This window comes from Gadus chalcogrammus, chromosome 21, assembly GCF_026213295.1.
Source record: "Gadus chalcogrammus isolate NIFS_2021 chromosome 21, NIFS_Gcha_1.0, whole genome shotgun sequence".
NCBI lineage: Eukaryota > Metazoa > Chordata > Actinopteri > Gadiformes > Gadidae > Gadus > Gadus chalcogrammus.
In genome coordinates this window covers 175,668-196,450 of record NC_079432.1, presented here as the reverse complement: position 1 = coordinate 196,450, position 20,783 = coordinate 175,668, and the positions used below count along the sequence as shown (strand labels likewise).

The 20,783-nt window shown below is 47.9% G+C and overlaps 3 protein-coding genes across 3 annotated transcripts; all 3 read left to right on the top strand.

Moving 5' to 3' along the window:
* Positions 1–1,472: 1,472 nt before the first annotated feature.
* On the top strand, positions 1,473–2,223 carry LOC130374204 (zinc finger protein RFP-like). The gene has a single exon (XM_056580853.1). The coding sequence runs from the start codon at positions 1,549–1,551 to the stop codon at positions 2,149–2,151; it is 603 nt and encodes a 200-aa protein (XP_056436828.1). The 5' UTR covers positions 1,473–1,548; the 3' UTR covers positions 2,152–2,223.
* A 9,107-nt stretch (positions 2,224–11,330) lies between these two features.
* On the top strand, positions 11,331–13,692 carry LOC130374201 (zinc finger protein RFP-like). The gene is made up of 2 exons (XM_056580850.1): positions 11,331–11,431; positions 11,522–13,692. The coding sequence occupies exon 2, from the start codon at positions 11,524–11,526 to the stop codon at positions 13,147–13,149; it is 1,626 nt and encodes a 541-aa protein (XP_056436825.1). The 5' UTR covers positions 11,331–11,431; positions 11,522–11,523; the 3' UTR covers positions 13,150–13,692.
* A 4,739-nt stretch (positions 13,693–18,431) lies between these two features.
* Positions 18,432–20,376, top strand: LOC130374671 (E3 ubiquitin-protein ligase TRIM39-like). The gene is made up of 2 exons (XM_056581602.1): positions 18,432–18,501; positions 18,597–20,376. The coding sequence occupies exon 2, from the start codon at positions 18,599–18,601 to the stop codon at positions 20,222–20,224; it is 1,626 nt and encodes a 541-aa protein (XP_056437577.1). The 5' UTR covers positions 18,432–18,501; positions 18,597–18,598; the 3' UTR covers positions 20,225–20,376.
* The last annotated feature ends 407 nt before the right edge of the window (positions 20,377–20,783 follow it).

Here is a 20,783-nt window from a genome sequence, read left to right as displayed (position 1 = left end):
TCCGGACGCCTCCTCCAGCACCGGGGAGGCGCTGACGGAGAGGACGGAGACCGGGGAGCGGGCGCCGGGGCTCCGGTCCGGGGACAAGGCCCTGGAGACGGTCGTCATGGTGACCGTGGAACAGCGGCCCCCCGTTGACCCGGGGCGGGGCCTTGTCCGGCGGCCCGCCCGCCTCCTTCTTCTTCATCCAGGGGATCCAGGACCTCCTGGCGGCCCCCGGCTCGGCCGCCGCCGCGGGGGGGTACCGCTCCGGCACGGCGGGCTGCTTCAGCCCCTGCTGGCGGAGGTTGCTCATGAGGTGGTTCTCCTCCAGCACCGAGTTCCTGATGAAGCCGGCGGGCGTCTCCTCCTCCTCTTCCTCCTCCTCCTCCTCCTCCCCCTCCCCCTCCCCCTCCTCCACCTCCTCCTCTTCCCCCTCCCCCTCCTCCTCCTCTTCCTCCCCCTCCTCCTCCCCCTCCTCCTCTTCCTCCTTGTAGCGCGCCACGGCGTCCGTCTGCATCTCTGTCTCAGGCCTTCAGTCTGTGATGTGCTGGGCTTTCATCTCCTCACATCCCATAATAATAAGCGCTGCTCCCCTCCCAGGACCCGGTCCCGGTCCCGGTCTGGACCCCGACTCCTCCTCAGCTTTCAACTGGTTACCTTTCAAGACGTATTCGGTCCAGCAGAAGAAGATTCAGAACATGGATGGGTATGCCTTCTCTGTTCTAATCCCATATGCTTCAGGTTACAGACTACTGACACACAACATGATACAAAGATAATCATGCCCCATAATGTGATACATACCATGAAGTAGCCTGCATTTATGACTTTTTATACTGCATTGTTATTTTATTTGATGGTGACGCCATTGGTACGTTTTGTTATTGTTTCTGTGTCCGGGGGAGGGAGTCTGATTGGCTGAGCTGGTGTCCTCCTGGTCATGTGAGTGACAAGGTGATTGACAGCTGACTGATGAGTGACGCGACACCTGACCAATCATTAGCGGGAAGCGACTTCTGGAGCTCTTCTGCAAGACTGAACAGGTGTGTGTGTGTCTGTTGTGCACAGTGACGGACCACAAGTCCCATCCTGTTATACCTCTAAAGGAGGAATATGAAGTGAAGACGGCCCAGCTGGGGAAGATAGAGGCTGAAGTTAAGCAGTTGATCCAGGAGAGACAAAAGAATATTCAGGAGATTAAAGACACAGTTAAACGCAGCAAAGCAGACGCAGACAGAGAGATAGCTGATGGTGTGCAGGTCCTCACTGCTCTGATGCGCCGCATTGAAAAGTGCCAGGATGATCTCAACCAAATGGTGAAAGAGAAACTGAAATCCACAGAGAAACAAGCTGAAGACCTCATCAAAGAGCTGGAGCAGGAAATAGAAGATCTGACCAATAGAAGCTCAGAGGTGAAGCAGCTCTCACACACTGAAGACCACCTCCACTTCCTCCAGGCCTTCAGATCCCGCACCCACCAGGGACTGGACCACGGTGGAGGTCCGTCCTCCGTCATACGTAGGGACCTTGAGGAGATCCCTGGATCAGCTGGAGGAGACACTGAACATGGAGATGAAGAAGCTGCGTGATGCTGAACTGAAGAGGGTCCAGCAGTATGAAGTAGATGTGACTCTGGATACTGATACAGCTTATCCCTGGCTCACCCTGTCTGAGGATAGGAAACAAGTACATGATGGAGGTGTAGAGAAGAGACTCCCAGACAACCCTAAGAGATTTACACGGTGGGGAGGTGTTCTCACGAGGCAGAGCTTCTCCTCAGGGAGATTTTACTTTGAGGTCCAGGTTAAAGACAAGACTCTATGGTCTTTAGGAGTGGTCAGAGGGTCCATCAACCGAAAAGATTGGACAGATCGGACCCCTGAGACGGGTTACTGGACTCTTCTCTACTACCAGGATGGGTTGGTATTTAGAAATAACCCTGATGTCCGTCTCCCTCTGAGAGCTGAGCTCCAGAAGGTGGGGGTGTTTGTTGATTATGATGAGGGTCTGGTCTCCTTCTATGATGTGGAAGCCAGGGTTCATCTCTACTCTGCTACTGGCTGCACCTTCAGTGAGCCTCTCTATCCATTCCTCAGCCCAAGTCGCCATGATTACAGAGGTAACAACTCTGCCCCCCTGATCATCTCACCTGTCAATCAAACAGACTAGGACCTTTGTTTGGTAATAAAATAATCAAACGACCAAAACAACTAATGCGGTTTCCTGAATTAGAATCTCTATTGTATGAGATCTGAGAGAACTGTATTCATTTCATTTTTCATGAACGAGTAATTCATTCAGTAAGCCATTAACACTGTACTATAAAAAAATATAACCCATTATAACTTTGGTTTACTTAACGTAATCCCTGGTTCTTTGATAACAGAGTGAGGTGTTTCACCAACACGTCCCTCCTTGCATTTACACGGAAAGAAACCGGTATAGAATGATTTGAGGAGGGAGGGTCGACTGTATAAGTGCAGGGGGCGGGACCCTGTGGCACAGTCCGACCTGTCTGTCAAGGACAGACGTGGTGCAATTGGAGCTTCCAGTAGTAGGTCACGCCTAGGCGATTCCCATAGTGAAACACCTCACTCTGTTATCAAAGAACCAGGGATTACGTTAAGTAACCCAAAGTTATTTTTCTAACTTCGCTCAGTGTTTCACTATGGGAGATATAGACCACTCCCGTATTGCATATGTCTCCCGAAGCTATGCAAATTCAGCCAGGCAGCAAACATCACTTTGAGTCTGGTGAGATCGTCTCCAGCACGGCTTGAGAAACAGAAGGCCCTGAGACATCCAGCCTATAAAACCTAACAAAGGTGTGAGGCGTAGCCCAGCTCGCCGCAGCACAAATGTCATGCACCGACACTCCCCTGAATAAGGCCCATGAAGTAGCCATACCCCTTGTGGAGTGGGCCCTCAAGCCATGGGGGGGCTGCAAGCCCTTACTTTCATAAGCAAGAGATATAGCCTCCACAATCCAGTGGGATAGCCTCTGGCGGGACAAAGGCTTGCCTCTATGGGGAGTGGCCCAAGACACGAACAGCTGATCCCCTTTCCGAAAGGCAGCTGACCGACTCACTTATACATGTAGGGCCCGTACCGGGCATAATGTATTGAGTCTCTGCTCCTCCGCAGAGGAGAACGGAGGCGGGTGAAACGCAGACAGTTCCACCGTGAGACACCTATAGGTCGACTCAACCACCTTAGGCACAAAAGCCGGATTGGGCCGCAGACAGACCTTGGAGATCCCCGGAGCAAACTGCAAGCATGAAGGACGGATAGACAATGCCTGTAAATCACTCACACACTTATCTGTGGTTAAAGCTAAGAGCAACACCACTTTCAGCGACACAAACTTCATCCCCACCGCCTCCAACGGCTCAAAAGGGTGATGAGACAGGGCATCCAGCACCACCGATAAATCCCACAAAGGGACCAGGGGCCTGGAAACTGGGAGCTTGCGACGCGCCCCCTTCATGAAGCGACAAACCAAGGGATGCTGCCCTGCAGGCTTATCCCCAAAGCCAACATGACAAGCTGAGATGGCTGCCAAGTACACTTTAATCGTGGACCCTTACCCTTTTCCAATAATCCCTGTAGGAAACACAGTAGGTCCACCACGGAACACTGATATGGAATGGCGTGCCTCGAGTCGCACCAGTCCTCAAAAACCCGCCACTTACCACTGTAGAGCCGGCGAGTGGAAAGGGCCCTTGCATTCTGAATGGTGTCAACAACCTGTGCAGGCAGGCCTGCCGCATTCAAGTTCCACCTCTCGCGGGCCAAGCCCAGAGCGCTACGCGGTCCGGGTGCGGATGGTAAATCTCCCCGCCCGCTTGGGAGAGGAGATCCCTGCGCAGGGGAAGGGGCCATGGGTCGCCCGCCAGGAGTTGCACTATTTCCGCCACCCAATGTTTGGATGGCCACCGCGGCGCTATCAGGATTAGCGACAGACTCTGTTCTCTCACCCTGGCTAGGGTGGGGGAGATCAGGCTGAGAGGGGGGAAGGCATATAGCAGCACGTTTGGCCACGGATGGGCCAGCGCATCTACCCCTAGGGGAGCCCTTACGTCTGACAGGGAGAAAAACAACGGGCCCTGAGTGTTTTCCAGCGAGGCGAAGAGATCTACGGCTGCCAAGCCGTATCTCCGCCATATTTGTCCCACAACCTGTGGATGAAGAGTCCATTCCCCGTACAGGGGGTTTCCTCTGGACATAAGATCTGCTCCTCTGTTCAGGACCCCTGGTACATGTGTCGCCCGAAGGGACAGGAGTCTGGTGCTGCTCCACAAGATCATTTCTCGAGCTAACTCGTGTAGTTTCAGTGAGCGAGTGCCGCCCTGCCGGTTGACGTATGCCACAACAGTGGAATTGTCTGTCTTTACCAAGACATGGCGGCCGTGGATAAATTGCAGGAAGTGTTTTAGAGCAAGGAACACTGCCCAAAGTTCTAGGAGGTTTATGTGAGCCTGAGCTAGATCGCGACTCCAGGTGCCGTTCACTGCTCTGCCCATCATTGTCGCACCCCACCCTGACAAGGACGCGTCCGTTGTCATGGTTACCCTGGACGACACCGCCCCCAGCGGGACGCCCGCTGTCAGAACCGTGTGCACCGACCACGGGCGGAGAGCGGTAACACACGCTGGTGTTACTTTCACCTTGCGATTCAGGTGGCGACGGGAGCACAGACGTAGTGCTGCGACCCAGCGCTGAAAATCTCTCATCATCAGAAGACCCAAATGCACTACTGATATCACCGAAGCCATAAGGCCAAGCAGGCGTAGGCATAACCTGAACGATACGGTCTCTCCCCGCCTGAAGAGGGAGAGACACTGCGTGAGAGACGTTAGTCTCCTCTCTGATAGTGTGACGCGATAAGAGAGAGAGTCTATGTGGAGACCCAAATATTCTGCACATTGTGCGGGGTCCACACGGCTCTTTTCCCAATTTATGCTGAATTCGTAAGCCCTGTTCTGAAAAGCGAACCAGAGAAATTTCCGGTGTGCGGGATAGATGGCAATGTGAAAATATGCGTCTGACAGATCGATCGTTACAAACCAATCCCCTGGACGGATTGAACGACAGAGCACTTTGTGTGTTAACATCCTGAACGTGTATTTGCGCAGGTGTCTGTTCTTGGGAATGAGAAAATAACGGGAGTAAAAACCCTGTTGGGCTTGCTCGTTCGGGACAGCCCTGATCGCTTGTTTTCGAAGCAGGGACGATATTTCGTCCTCTAGGATTCGTGCCGAATCCCCACTGGCCATAGAAACCAATACGCCGTTGAATCTGGGTGGTTTCATAGCAAACTGCAGTCTGTAACCCTGGGAAACTGTAGACAGGATCCACGGGTGAACTGCGCATGCGCGCCACTGTTCCACTCGCGCAGCGAGCGGGCTCATGTGATCGCGCCCCAACGACGTCACCCTCGGGACGTAAGGGGAGAGGTCTGCCCTCACAGGAGAAGCGTGAGCTCCCCCCATGGGAATGTAGGGACCAAGATATTGTTTTATTTTGTTTTGTTTTGTGCATTTCACCCTTGGCTCTGGGCCTGGTTGCGAAAATGCAGGGTTTATTGTGTTCACCTTTAAAACGAGGGAAAATAACTTGCGACACTGGGAAAATGCTTGGTGGCACTGTGTCAATCGTTGCCCCTGTCTCAGTTCGCCCTGAACGTGAAGCGAGAGAGACTGAGAAAGGGCCCCTGGAGAACTTGAACCCTCTGGGCTTTGCTCTATCCCCCCAAGCTTTCTTTTCTTCATGGGAGGGGGAGAGAGAGAAGCTGGGATCGCTAGGTCGCACGCTTCTTCTTCCCATCCCCGGGGTGGGGAGAGCGGTTCCTGGCTGCCGCAGCAGCGAAGGAGTGTTTGCCCCATGGCCTTGGGTTCTCTGACCTAGGCTGTTGGTCGGCCTGTGGGCCAGCTGCGTGGGCTGGTCTGTAGGCTTTCTGAGGCCTGGTTCCCCCTTGTTTTCCCCTTGCTGCCGCTGCGGCGGCCGCAAAGCCTGACCTCGCTGGCTGGGGTGGGCGGGGAGCCTGTTTTCGGGGAAGGCAGAGATCGAAGGCCTCTCCTTCCTGTTTCCTGAGAGTGCTGGTCTCTCTCATCTTTTCCAGCGCTGGACCAAACAGACCCTTGGTTGGGTCATATGCAGCATCCATGACCTCGGCTTTCTGCGCGACACTCAGTCCGGAGAGACTGAGCCATAACGCTCTCTCACCCGAGACTGCGAGTCCCATGACTCGGCCACAGCCCTGAACTGCGCCCCGTGAGGAGCGTAGGACCAGGTCATTGACGTTGCAAATTTCATCCCAGAGGGCAGGGTTGGGTGACCCAGAGTCTAGCTGGCGACCCATTTCCTCTAGGATTTCAGCCTGATATGCAGACAGTAGTGTCATGGCATTGAGCGAGCATACCGACTGCGCTGCATATTTATACATCCTCTGGTAAGTGGAAGCGGTGAGGCGGTCCATCTTACCAGGCAGGGAGATGCCTGAAGAGGCGGAGAGAGAGCGACGGTTTGGGTGGAGGTGGTAAGCCACTGAAGGCTCCACAGCTGGGGGTTCGGCCAGCCCCAGCTCACCCATCCCGTGGATCTCCAGCTTTGAGCAGCCCTTGGTTGGAAGCTTGCTCTTAAATGGGCTGGACCAGTAGCGGCTCATTTCCTTCATGCAGATGGGAACTGCTGGTAAGAGCTGCTTAGAAGGCGGCTGGGCTGGTAGGATCCTCTTGCCGTCGTACAGGTCTCCCTCTGCCCCTTCAGCATCCGGGGCTGCAGGCCATTGAATGCCTAGTTTTGCAGCGGCCCGTTTGCACACCTCGTACAGGTTACCGTCTGCCGGTTGTACAGCGTCAGAGGCGCTAGGGGGTCTAGACAGTTGGACCGGAAAAGTGGAGTCGTCCTCCTCCTCCTCAATTCCGTCCATGTCGAGGTGGTCAAAGTTGGCGTCGTCGTCGCCCTCTGCGTCCTCAGTGCCCGGTTCCGCCTTGAGAAGTAAATCATCGAATAGCGGGGGCACGAGCGGGGATGCCGCCTCCATCATGTCCGCCCAGCTCGTTGTCGCGTGGGACTGATGGGTGCTCGTTGAGGCTATAGCGGGGGCACCCGCCAGGCAGGGATCCTGGTTAGTAGCCACCGTCACCCTTAGCCTCCTTTCCAGAATTTTCTCCGGCATCGATGTGCAGTGAGCGCATGAATGCGGGTCCGCTAGCGAAGCTTGAGCGTGTTTAATGCCCATGCACGCTATGCACATGGGGTGGGGGTCCCGGCCTGATATGGAGGCCCCACATGACGCGGGGCACAGGCGGGATACAGCCTCCCTAGCTTTCGGCTCCGACCCTTTGGCGGGGGTGGCGGGCGAAGGCATACCGCAGAGTTCACTCGCCGTGATGCGTTCGTTATACTCCGGGTGTTTTGGCTCAGCCAACAAGCTAATGTTTACTGTGCCGCGGTAAGCTCGCCTTGACGCGTTAGCCGATAAACTACACCGTAAACCAGTGACACCTGTAAACAAATACAGGGTAACCGGAGAAGCAGCTCGCCTTTATGCGGACACTGCCCAGCGGGTGTAGTAACAGATAGCTTCTTACGAAGTTATTACTCAGCCGAACCAGGTTAAAAGCCTCCGACTGCGTTTGACGACGGAATCCTTGACGGCCCGTCTGTGAACTGTTAAGCAGTTTAAAGCTAACCTAGATAAGCTGAGGGAGCTTGAGTAGCTTTCTCACGGGAAGAAAGCGAGAATGATTTGAGGAGGGCGGGTCGACTGTATAAGTGCAGGGGGCGGGACCCTGTGGCACAGTCCGACCTGTCTGTCAAGGACAGACGTGGTGCAATTGGAGCTTCCAGTAGTAGGTCACGCCTAGGCGATTCCCATAGTGAAACACCGAGCGAAGTTAGAAAAAGAACCTATAAGACTACACCATAATGTTCAATGTCTTTTATCTGAATGTTTTTTTATATTTTTAATTAATGAAAAAAAAAAAAAAAAGAAGATAATTTGAAACATTGATTTTGATAACATTATCATTAGTTGTTTTAACCAAATAGTAATATTCCTTTATTATTTTTGAATCATGTTTGACAACACAATACAATGTTTGTAAACTTTTGAGATTTGAATAAACCGGTCCCGGTCTCGGTCTGGACCCCGACTCCACCTCAGCTTTCACTGGTTACCTTTCAAGACCTATTCGGTCCAGCAGAAGATGATTCAGAATAGGGCTGGGCGATATACCGGTTTTAAAATGATACCGGTATATTTTTTGAAAGCGATATGTAGTTGAGACAATATCGTCATACCGGTATTTTATATTTTATTTTGATGTTGCCGCAATTGCGAGCGCTATTTTATAAAGCTGACCGCTGCTCTCTGAGCCTACAAACCATGTTCAGCTTTTCAATCCCGCCCCTTATTTGTACTGTGGCATTCGGCGGTCGGGGAAACAATAAGATAAAGTTCAGTTAAAGAACTAGTGACAAGTTGCCAACAACGCCACCCCAGGAATTTCACCTGGAGAGTTAGATTAACCTAAGTTAAAGCACACAAGTTCGTTCACTAATGAAAGCTTGAGACTGGGTCCAGCATACAAATTCAATTCCTTTTAATTAATATATATAATCTTTAAACATGACTTCTCAATAAAATATGTTCACACAAACACACTAAAGCGAACACACACAAAATACACAAAAAGGGAAGAGCAAATAACTAAATGGGGTTTAAATCAAAAGTAAAGGAGATTTATCCAAACTGATAAATCCAAATGAATAAGTAAAGCAATTAAGCCAAACCAAAATAACTAAGAAAACGAATTAAACCAAAACAAACATGCAAAGCAACCCGCAAAACACAAATAATATCATCAATAAGATCAGTTGGAAGTCGGTTAAATGAATGGATCAAGATAATGAGACTTAGGGTGAGGCAGCAATCACCATACTCGGGGCAGGTACACTACAGCACAGTGGGAGATGCAGAGTAGGATCGATGTGTTGGCTATATAACCAGTGGACAAAACGGCAGCCAGCCAACAGCAGCGTGAAGAGGGGGGGGGACGTGCTGGCAGAAACCGCCCACACACACGTCAACCCGTCAGGAGTTGAATGAACATCAAAGGGGAGGAAGGGGATCACTTGTACCGAGCAGCACAATTACAAGTGCAACTCGATCAATCAGCTGATCGCTCCCCGCTGCAACAGGTAGAGGAGGAAACACTCGCACGCCCTACAACTGGGGTCGATACGGGAGAGGGAAGACCCGGCCAATGAACTGCCAAACAACGGCGAGCTGCACGATCCAGCTGTGAGGCGATCAGGTTTCGGTGATAACAGGAGGCGGGGTAGCCAGGAGCTCCCAGGCAAGAGTGCTCCCAGTGCACAACCACCCGCCTTTATAGGCAGCGCACCCAACAGTGATAGGCCGGTACTGCAGCGCTAATTAAAGGCCCATCCTGCTACAGTACGTAGCGTTCTCCCACCCACGGACGTTTCGCATCACAACAAAACGTTTCTCGTGAGCACGAGAAAGTATCTTGTTCGCACGAGAAAGTATCTGGTGCGCATATCACTCTGTGTGTGTGTGTGTGTGTGTGTGTGTGTGTGTGTGTGTGTGTGTGTGTGTGTGTGGTCAGCGTGTGAGTGCAGTGGACGAGCGAGCGGTAGCGTGCATGTACGTTTAGTGAAGTAATGATCGAGTCCGGTTGTGTGTAAAAGAATAAAGCAGCCGGCAAGAATCGGTGGCCGCTTCATTCCGACCTATAAGCAGACCCACTGCCGGTCAAAGTAAAGGGTGTGTTGCCCCCTGAGAGATCATCGGCCCTGGAGGGTCTGGAACGTGTCTGGGAGCCGACAGCAGAAAGTTGTAACACTAACCATCTCGTAGTCAGAGGCGGAGCGCAAGAAAGTAGTACGTGCTCCAATAGTGCAAGATAAAAAATAAAGCACATTAATTTGAATGATTTTAGCTTGTATGTGATTCATTGCGGGCACGGGCACACACAAGCTAAAATCATTCATATTATAGAAGAGGCTGTCAAGGAAAACAGGATTTTTTGTCTCCGATGACGTCTTTGGTATCACTCCGCAAATAGTCTGGTAACTTGTCAACTCCAGCGTCTTCGGTTGCTATGCGACGTCAACATCTTTGGCGGACTATTTCTCTGCTGATCAACACTACGAATGCTGGTTACAAATAAATTGTAAAAAGACACACCATGAAGTTATTTTTTCGTTTAGGCATAGCCGTGTAATAAGCGGGATAATGTATAGAACGTCGTCGGTCATTATTGAAAATAAGCCCCTTCAGGTCGGTGTCCTGTCCGCCCTGTCGGGGCTTATTTTCCCGATAATGACCGGCGTTCTTTACATTATCCCTTACATATCTGTTGTTAAAGCACAGCTGTGCTTCGTTGAGCAAAAAAAAAGAAAACACTAAATAGATGTTTCATAGTGAATACTTGTGGCGCAGAGTTAAAACTACACACTTTACCTGTTTTGTACAAAATATCGTTATAATATCGTATATTGCCATTCGAACAGAAGATATCGAGATATGAGTTTTGGTCCATATCGCCCAGCCCTAATTCAGAACATGGATGGGTATGCCTTCTCTGTTCTAACCCCATATTCAGGTTACAGACTACTGACACACAACATGATACAAAGATAATCATGCCCCATAATGTGATACATATCATGAAGTAGCCTGCATTTATGACTTTTTATACTGCACTGTTATTTTATTTGATGGCGACACCATTGGTACGTTTTGTTATTGTTTCTGTGTCCGAGAGAGGGAGTCTGATTGGCTGAGCTGGCGTCCTCGTGGTCATGTGAGTGACAAGGTGATTGACAGCTGACTGATGAGTGACGCGACACCTGATCAATCATTAGCGGGAAAAAAGAAACTGGATCCGGGGTTTAAACCTCGTTAACTGTTAGAATGTTACTTTGGACGAGACTATTAGTTATTCTTTCATGTGATTGTGCGCGTGCACATCGGGGAGAGTTCCTACAGCAGCGTAGCGCCAATAAACAGCTTTTTGCTATTTGTCTGTGTTTTTTGAAAATTGTATCGGGGTTGGATAGAAAGTATTCGGGAAAGCCCCGGAAACCCGGGTCACTTAACTCCAGAAAGAAGAGAAAGAAGAGAACACACATCAACGCATTTGAATAGGCCAACGCAGCGCATGAATGCATTGCAGCCTGAGCCAAGTGTCTTGGGGGCGGAGCCAGGGGTTAGGGGAGGAGCCAAGGGTTAGGGGAGGAGGGGAGAGCATAGATATATGTATCTATATATATCTATGGGGGAGAGGACGTCATGTTGACGAAACGAAACTGAAGGTTCAGATCAACCGAAGCAACCGACCTGGGACAGTGCGCTCGTTCAGGAGAAAAATAAAAGGCATTTTGAAACACGCTGACGGACAGAAACAGCATCAAGGTCAGTATAGAAGAACAACTTTGAGGGAAATTATGGAATGACAACGATAATGGTATTGCTCAATACATAAACCTTGTTGTCTGTGTCTAGGAATGGCCTCTGCTGACACCTCCTGGCCTGAAGAGAACTTTTCCTGTTCCATCTGTCTGGATGTGTTCAGCAGCCCAGTTTCCACACCATGTGGACACAACTTTTGCAGAACCTGTATTACTAAGTTCTGGGATGAACAAGTCAAGTACAAATGTCCCGTTTGCAACGAGCTTTTCAACACAAGACCTGATTTACGGGTCAATATCCTAATTTCAGAGATGGTTGATCGGTTTGGAACGTCCCTACGAGTAAAAGAGCAGCCTTGTGTTGAACCAGCAGAAGTTCCCTGTGACGTCTGTACTGGGTCCCAGCTGAAGGCCGTGAAGTCCTGCCTAGTGTGTCTTATCTCTTACTGCCAAACCCACCTGGAGCCACACCATAGAGTTGCAGGCCTGAAGAAACATCGGCTGGTCGAGCCTATGGACCGTCTGGACGACAGGATGTGTAAGAAACACGACCGACTTCTGGAGCTCTTCTGCCAGACTGAACAGGTGTGTGTGTGTCAGTTCTGCACAGAGACGGACCACAAGTCACATCCTGTTATACCTCTAAAGGAGGAATATGAAGTGAAGACGGCCCAGCTGGGGAAAATAGAGGCTGAAGTTAAGCAGTTGATCCAGGAGAGACAAAAAAATATTCAGGAGATTAAAGACACAGTTGAACGCAGCAAAGCAGACGCAGACAGAGAGATAGCTGATGGTGTGCAGGTCCTCACTGCTCTGATGCGCCGCATTGAAAAGTGCCAGGATGATCTCAACCAAACGGTTAAAGAGAAACTGAAATCCACAGAGAAACAAGCTGAAGACCTCATCAAAGAGCTGGAACAGGAAATAGAAGATCTGACCAATAGAAGCTCAGAGGTGAAGCAGCTCTCGCACACTAAAGACCACCTCCACTTCCTCCAGACCTTCAGATCCCTGAAGGATCCTCCACCCACCAGGGACTGGACCACGGTGGAGGTCCGTCCTCCGTCATACGTAGGGACCTTGAGGAGATCCCTGGATCAGCTGGAGGAGACACTGAACATGGAGATGAAGAAGCTGCGTGATGCTGAACTGAAGAGGGTCCAGCAGTATGAAGTAGATGTGACTCTGGATCCTGATACAGCTCATCCCGAGCTCATCCTGTCTGAGGATGGGAAACAAGTACATGATGGAGGTGTAAGGAAGAGACTCCCAGACAACCCTAAGATATTTACAAGGTATACATCTGTTCTCACGAGGCAGAGCTTCTCCTCAGGGAGATTTTACTTTGAGGTCCAGGTTAAAGACAAGACTGGATGGTTTGTAGGAGTGGTCAGAGAGTCCATCGACAGAAAAGGTCGGACAGAGCGGACCCCTGAGAATGGTTACTGGACTCTTCTCTACAACAAGGATGGGTTGGTATTTAGAGATAACCCTAATGTCCGTCTCCCTCTGAGAGCTGGGCTCCAGAAGGTGGGGGTGTTTGTTGATTATGATGAGGGTCTGGTCTCCTTCTATGATGTGGAAGCCAGGGTTCATCTCTACTCTGCTACTGGCTGCACCTTCAGTGAGCCTCTCTATCCACTCCTCAGCCCAGGTTTCAGTGATTATGAAGGTAACAACTCTGCCCCCCTCATCATCTCACCTGTCAATCAAACAGACTAGGACCTTTGTTTGGTGATAAAATAATCAAACAACCAAAACAACTAATGTTGTTTCCTGAATTAGAATCTCTACTATGTGAGGTCTCAGAGTACTGTATTCTTATCTTGCTTTTCACTGTCATCTAAGGAGTAATTCATTAAGCCACTAACACTGTGCTATATAACCCATTATAACCTATAAGGCCACACTATAATGTTCAATGTCTTTTATCTTAATGTTTTTTTATATTTTTAATTAATGAAAAAAGAAATGTATTAGATAAGGTGAAACATTGATTTTGATAACATTATCATTAGTTGATTTGACCAAATAGTAATATTCGTTTATTATTTTTTGAATCATTAGATTAGATTAGATTAGGCTTTATTGATCCTTTTGGGATGACTCCCTCAAGGAAATTGATTGTCCAGTAGCTTACAGAAAGAAACACAATATTAAATTATATACCATATAAGATAAACAATAAACTCATGTATCATGTTTGACAACACAATACAATGTCTGTAAACTTTTGAGATTTGAATAAAAATGTACTAAAAGTAGAATGGGGACATCTTCTGTGTGATAGTTACATTCTCAGTACAATATATATTCAGTGGAATAGGTACATTCTCAGTACAATATGTATTCAGTGGAATAGGTACATTCTCAGTACAATATATATATTCAGTGGAATAGGTACATTCTCAGTACAATATGTGTTCAGTAGAAAAGGTACATTCTCAGTATCTATTCAGTGGAATAGGTATATATTCAGTGGAATAGGTACATTATCAGTACAAAATGTATTCAGTAGAATAGATACATTATCAGAATAATATGTGTTCATTGGAATAGGTACATTCTCAGTACAATATGTATTCAGTGGAATAGGTACATTCTCAGTATACTCAGTGGAATAGGTACAAACGCAGTATGTACTCAGTGGAATGGGTACATTTTCAGTAGAATGGGTACATCCTTAGTACAATATGTATTCAGTGGAATAGGTACATTCTCAGTACAATATGTGTTCAGTGGAATAGGTACATTCTCAGTACAATATGTATTCAGTGGAATAGGTACATTCTCAGTACAATATGCATTCAGTGGAATAGGTACTTTCTCAGAGGAATAGGTACAATCTCAGTAAAATGTGTATTCAATAGAATAGGTACTTTATCATTGGGATAAAACAAAAACAACTATGGTGCATAAAAAACCCTTTTACACATGATGGGATTCAAGGAAAGATTAAAATCCCATAATAACTGCACACGTGTGTAGCTTTGTAGCAGTAAATTACTTTTAATGTCCACCTTACAACAACCCAACAAGTGTAACACACCGATACAAAGCTCACAGTGACTATACGTAAAGATTCCCCCAATGTGTGTGAGCACCGTGACTTTGTCTTGTCAGCTCTCCTCTCCATCCTCTCCTCTTAGTCTCTCCTCTCTCCTTCCTCTCTCTTCTCTTCCTCCTCTCTCCTATCTCTCCTCTCCTTTCTAGCTCATCCAGGATTGTGTTTATCATTGTTACGCATCAAAATGATGTGTGTTCAAAACTGCAACGGTAAGCATATTTAGATTTGTTTAGTCAAATATTGTTCAGTCCATGTCAGCGTGGGAGTGTGTGTGGAGGACGGCTGGTTGAAGCAGCCTCACCTGCTGAGTCTGATTGGACTCTGGGGCTTGGTGAGGGACACACCTGTTGCTCATTGAGTAATCAGTGCTCACAGGTTAAACCAGCCGTTTAGGGCGTGGTCACACCACAATGAGGTGCTTTCAGTGTCAAAGATTTGGGCACATCGCTAAAATCTGTAAGGAAAAGAGGGGGTGTGCGAAATGCTCAGGGGATCATGAGTATGGGAAGAGTGAGGGGGCCAAGTTAAAGTGTTGTAGTTGTGGGGGTGAACATGTCGTCACTTTGGAGGCTGTGAAATAATGAGAGAGGAAGTTGCAGTTCAGAAGGTTAAAGTGTTGGACAAAGGGACCTATGCAGGAGCAGTGAAGGTGGTAAAACAGAGGCAAGGTGCTAAGAGTCAGGGAATGGTAGCAGCCTGGGGGGGCGGAAGGGAAGTGACAAGGGAGTCGGTGGGAGAGCAGCACGATGGAACAAAGTGTGGGGAGATAAGAAGCAGGTGGGGATGTTTGTGGCAGCAGTGATGAACTCTACTAGAGACTCCACATCAAAGACAACGAGCATACAGACGATAGCTAAGGCAGCCAAGGATTATTTGGGGATGGAAGGGTTAAAATGGGAGGCTTTGGTAGCTGAGATAAATACACAGAGTAGTCAGGAGCCGGTGAGAAGACATCATAACCATGGTGAGAACCCTACAGTGGAATGCTAGGAGCTGGGTGGCTAATGGCCGGGAGGTTAAATATGTTTTAAGAGCAATGAAAGGAAAACCACAAGTAATATGCATTCAAGAAACGTTTTTGAAACCAGTGTTAGATGTAGTTATTTATGGATATGTAGGTATAAGGAGAGACAGGAGTGAAGGTGAAGGGGCTGGTGGAGGGTGTGTAACATTTATTAAGCGAGGTATATCATACAGGGTATTAGAAATAGGAACGGAACAAGAGTGCAGAGTGGTGGAGGTATGGGAGGGGGAGAGGAGTTTGTTGTTGTTAATTACTATAATCCATGTCAAAGGTTAGAGAATGATAAGATAGTTAGGATTAAAGGGATAGAAAGACACAAGATAATCTGGTGTGCAGACTTCAATGCTCATAACACAATGTGGGGAGGGAATCATAAAGACAGGAATGGAAAAGTGATTGAAGAGTTAATGGAGGACAAGAATCTTGTTTGTTTGAATGTTGGGAGGGGCGATGGCGAAGAAGGCATTGGAGAAGGAAAAAGTAGAAATGAATATCAGTTTAAGTGAGGCAGAAGTTAAAAGCCTGATATGGGAAAAAGTTAACAAAATGTGGCAAGACAAATGGGACAGTGAGGAGAAAGGGAGATATTTATATAATATTCAAAAAAGTGTTAATGTTAAAATAAGGTATAGTGGTCAGAGGAAGGATGAACACATTTTGATAAGGTTAAGGTTGGGGCACAGTGCACTAAATAAAACAATGAATTTGATAGGAAAACACCCCACTGGATTATGTGAGGGGTGCCAGGTAGACGAGACAGTGGAACATGTTTTAATGAACTGTAGTGGTTATGGGATGGAGAGGGAAAGTATGAAAAATCAATTGAGAGAATTGGGTATGCAGGAATATACTTTGGAAAATATTTTAAGATTAGTGAAGAGGAATTGTACAAAAGTATTGTTTGGCTTTTTGAGAGAAACAGGGTTATATGATAGGATATAGAGTAGAAAGAAGGTGTGAATGAGTGTTTGGATATTTTGGTTTTGATTCATTAACTGGATCAGAAGAGGGCAGTAATGCACCAAGTTGTGGATGCCAACCGCCGTAAAACCCCAAGAAGAAGAAGAACTCACATCAACGCATTTGAAGAGGCCAACACAGGTAGTCATTTAGTAGGACCGGTTCTTTATTGTCCCCAAGGGGATAATTGTTCTCACACAGTCAAGTCAAGTTGGTTTCAGGGCAGCATACATTTGAAGAGACAGAACACAGTGTAGCAACACTGTAGCACACAGATATCAAATAAATTATTTCCCCACATATACAACAGATAAACCCTCTTCCCACAAATTCCACAGAAAAACATGTAGACAGGAATAAACATGACATGAACCATATACAGTGATGAAAAATCTACATATTTTTGTTCACTGCTATGATAGCTGAGGGGACTAAACTTTTTTTTATTGGGCTTTTCTCCGGTTCATTACCCTATATCTGCGGCCAGATGGGAGTAATTGGAAGAATTGGCTAAGGGAATGGTCAGGGACGCTGACTATTACACGAGCCAGGGGTGCTACAGCGAGCTCATTTGCCTCTGACAGGCTGGGGGTGGGGGAGGGTGATTATCTTGGATGCTATGTGTGGGGTTTTGAGGAGTCTGTTTTTGCTGGTGACAGTGAGCAGGGTGAAGCAGCAGGGGGAACAGTACTCTAGGATGGGTTGGATGATGCTTTTGTAGAGGAGTAAGAGGGGTAGGGGGGCCACAGACAGTGATCTCAGTTTGCGTATGACATAAAGCCGTGGATAGGGTTAATGACATGGTGGTTGGAGTTGAGTTTGTTATCTATGGTGAGCCCTAGGTATTTGAAACTGTTGACTAGTTCAACTGGTTGTCCTCTGATGAATGTGTGATTGAATGTAGGAGGTGTCTTGGCTGTGTGTATGACCTTTTCCTTTGTTTTGTCATTGTTTAACTGGAGATAGTTGTCTGTGCACCACTGTGTAAACTGTGTGGTTGACTGTTGGTATTCTGTGGTGGAATTGTTGTCACTGAGTAGACCTACTATGGCCGTGTCGTCTGCATCTTTATAGTACGTGGTGATGGGGGCTGGGCTGCTGCAGTCATTTGTGTGGAGGGTACACAGAAAAGGACTGAGGACGCAGCCCTGAGGTGCTCCGGTGTTGGTGATGAGGGTTGATGATGTTGCTGTACCTACTCTCACTGCATGCGGTCTGTTGCTGAGGATATTGTATATCCAGTGAGTGTGGAGTGGAATAATGTCCAGATGTTTGAGCGTCTCGATGACCTGGTGCCGCTGGATAGTGTTGAATGCAGAGGTGGTGTCGACGCACAGGACTGATGCTAAGTGGTTTGGTGTCTGGAGAGGGTGGAGGAGGGAGTGGAGGAGGCACGCCACTGCGTCCTCCGTCCCACGTTTCGGCCTGTGTGCAAACTGGTGAGGGTCCAGCTGTGGTCCCACGGTTGACAGGATGAGGTGAAGCATTATCTTCTCCATGCACTTCGTTATGATGGGCGTGAGTGCAACTGGACGGAAGTGGTTGGGCTCTGACTGGCGGGGTTTTCCATCGGTCGGGAACTTTAGCTGTTCTGTATGAATCCAACAAGACGGAGTGGAAGACTGGGCAGAGCTCCGTGGCACAGAGCTTTAGCACCCTTGCCGGGATGCCATCCGGCCCCGGTGCCTTGCCAATTTTGCACCTGGCCAGCTGTGGCTGTACACCCTCCTGAGTGAAGGGGGGGTGCTGGGGTTCTACCAGCGCCTTCACAGGAGGCGGTGTAGTCCTGGGTGTCAAACCGGTTGAAGAACCTGTTCAGGGAGTTAGCAAAGTGCATGAACGCAGTGCAGCCATGTGTCGTGTGGGCGGAGCCAGGGGTTAGGGGAGGAGGGGAGAGGACGTCAGGTAGAGGAAACGAAACTTAAGGTTCAGATCAACCAAAGCACCCGACGTGGAAGCAGTTCTCTCGGTCAGAAGAAAAAACGCATTTTGAAATACGCTGACGGACAGAAACTACATCAAGGTGAGTAAAGAAGCACAACTTTGAGAGAAGTTGAAAACACTTTTGCCATTAATAATGGGATTGCTCAATACATAAACCTGGTTGTCTGTGTCTAGGAATGGCCTCTGCTAACACTTCCTGGTCTGAAGAGAACTTTTCATGTTCCATCTGTCTGGATGTCTTCAGCAGCCCAGTTTCCACACCATGTGGACACAACTTCTGCAGAGCCTGTATTACTAAGTTCTGGGATGGACAAGTCAAGTACAAATGTCCCGTTTGCAACGAGCTTTTCAACACAAGACCTGATTTACGGGTCAATATCCTCTTTTCAGAGATGGTTGATCGGTTTGGAACGTCCCTACGAGTAAAAGAGCAGCCTTGTGTTGAACCAGGAGAAGTTCCCTGTGACGTCTGTACTGGAACCCAGCTCAAGGCCGTGAAGTCCTGCCTAATGTGTCTTACCTCTTACTGCCAAACCCACCTAGAGCCACACCATAGAGTCGCAGGCCTGAAGAAGCATCGGCTGGTCGAGCCTATGGACCGTCTGGAAGACAGGATGTGTAAGAAACACGACCGACTTCTGGAGCTCTTCTGCAAGACTGAACAGGTGTGTGTGTGTCTGTTGTGCACAGTGACGGACCACAAGTCACATCCTGTTATTCCTCTAAAGGAGGAATATGAAGTGAAGACGGCCCAGCTGGGGAAGATAGAGGCTGAAGTTAAGCAGTTGATCCAGGAGAGACAAAAAAATATTCAGGAGATTAAAGACACAGTTAAACGCATCAAAGCAGACGCAGACAGAGAGATAGCTGATGGTGTGCAGGTCCTCACTGCTCTGATGCGCTGCATTGAAAAGTGCCAGGATGATCTCAACCAAATGGTGAAAGAGAAACTGAAATCCACAGAGAAACAAGCTGAAGACCTCATCAAAGAGCTGGAGCAGGAAATAGAAGATCTGACCAATAGAAGCTCAGAGGTGAAGCAGCTCTCACACACTGAAGACCACCTCCACTTCCTCCAGACCTTCAGATCCCTGAAGGATCCTCCACCCACCAGGGACTGGACCACGGTGGAGGTCCGTCCTCCGTCATACGTAGGGACCTTGAGGAGATCCCTGGATCAGCTGGAGGAGACACTGAACATGGAGATGAAGAAGCTGCGTGATGCTGAACTGAAGAGGGTCCAGCAGTATGAAGTAGATGTGACTCTGGATCCTGATACAGCTCATCCCTGTCTCACCCTGTCTGAGGATGGGAAACAGGTACATGATAGAGGTATGTGGAAGAGACTCCCAGACAACCCTAAGAGATTTACAGAGTATTCATTTGTTCTCACGAGGCAGAGCTTCTCCTCAGGGAGATTTTACTTTGAGGTCCAGGTTAAAGACAAGACTGGATGGTGGTTAGGAGTGGCCAGAGAGTCCATCGACAGAAAAGGTCTGACCAGGTGGACCCCTGAGACGGGTTGCTGGATTCTTCTCTACAACGAGAATGGGTTGATATTTAGAGATGACCCTGATGTCCGTCTCCCTCTGAGAGCTGAGCTCCAGAAGGTGGGGGTGTTTGTTGATTATGATGAGGGTCTGGTCTCCTTCTATGATGTGGAAGCCAGGGTTCATCTCTACTCTGCTACTGGCTGCACCTTCAGTGAGGCTCTCCATCCATTCCTCAGCCCAAGTCGCCATGATTACAGAGGTAACAACTCGGCCCCCCTCATCATCTCACCTGTCAATCAAACAGACTAGGCCCTTTGTTTGGTGATAAAATAATCAAACAACCAAAACAACTAATGTTGTTTCCTGAATTAGAATCTCTATTGTATGAGATTTTCCACACTTCTTTTTTCACACTTCAAGGAGTAATTCATTAAGCCACTAACACTGTACTATAAAAAAAATATAACCCATAAAACTACATTATAATGTTCAATGTCTTTTATCTGAATGTTTTTTTATATTTTTAATTAATGAAAAAAATGTAATCAGATAATGTGAAATGTTGATTTTGATAACATTATCATTAGTTGTTTTAAACAAATAGTAATATTCCTTTTTTATTTTTGAATCATGTTTGACAACACAAAATGTTTGTAAACTTTTGAGATTTGAATAAAAATGTACAAAAAGTAGAATGAGGACATCTTCTGTGGAATAGGTACATTATCAGTACAATATGTCTTCAGTGGAATAGGTACATTCTCAGGACAATATGTATTCAGTGGAATAGGTACATTCTCAGTACAATATATATATTCAGTGCAGGAATAGGTACATTCTCAGGACAATATGTATTCAGTGGAATAGG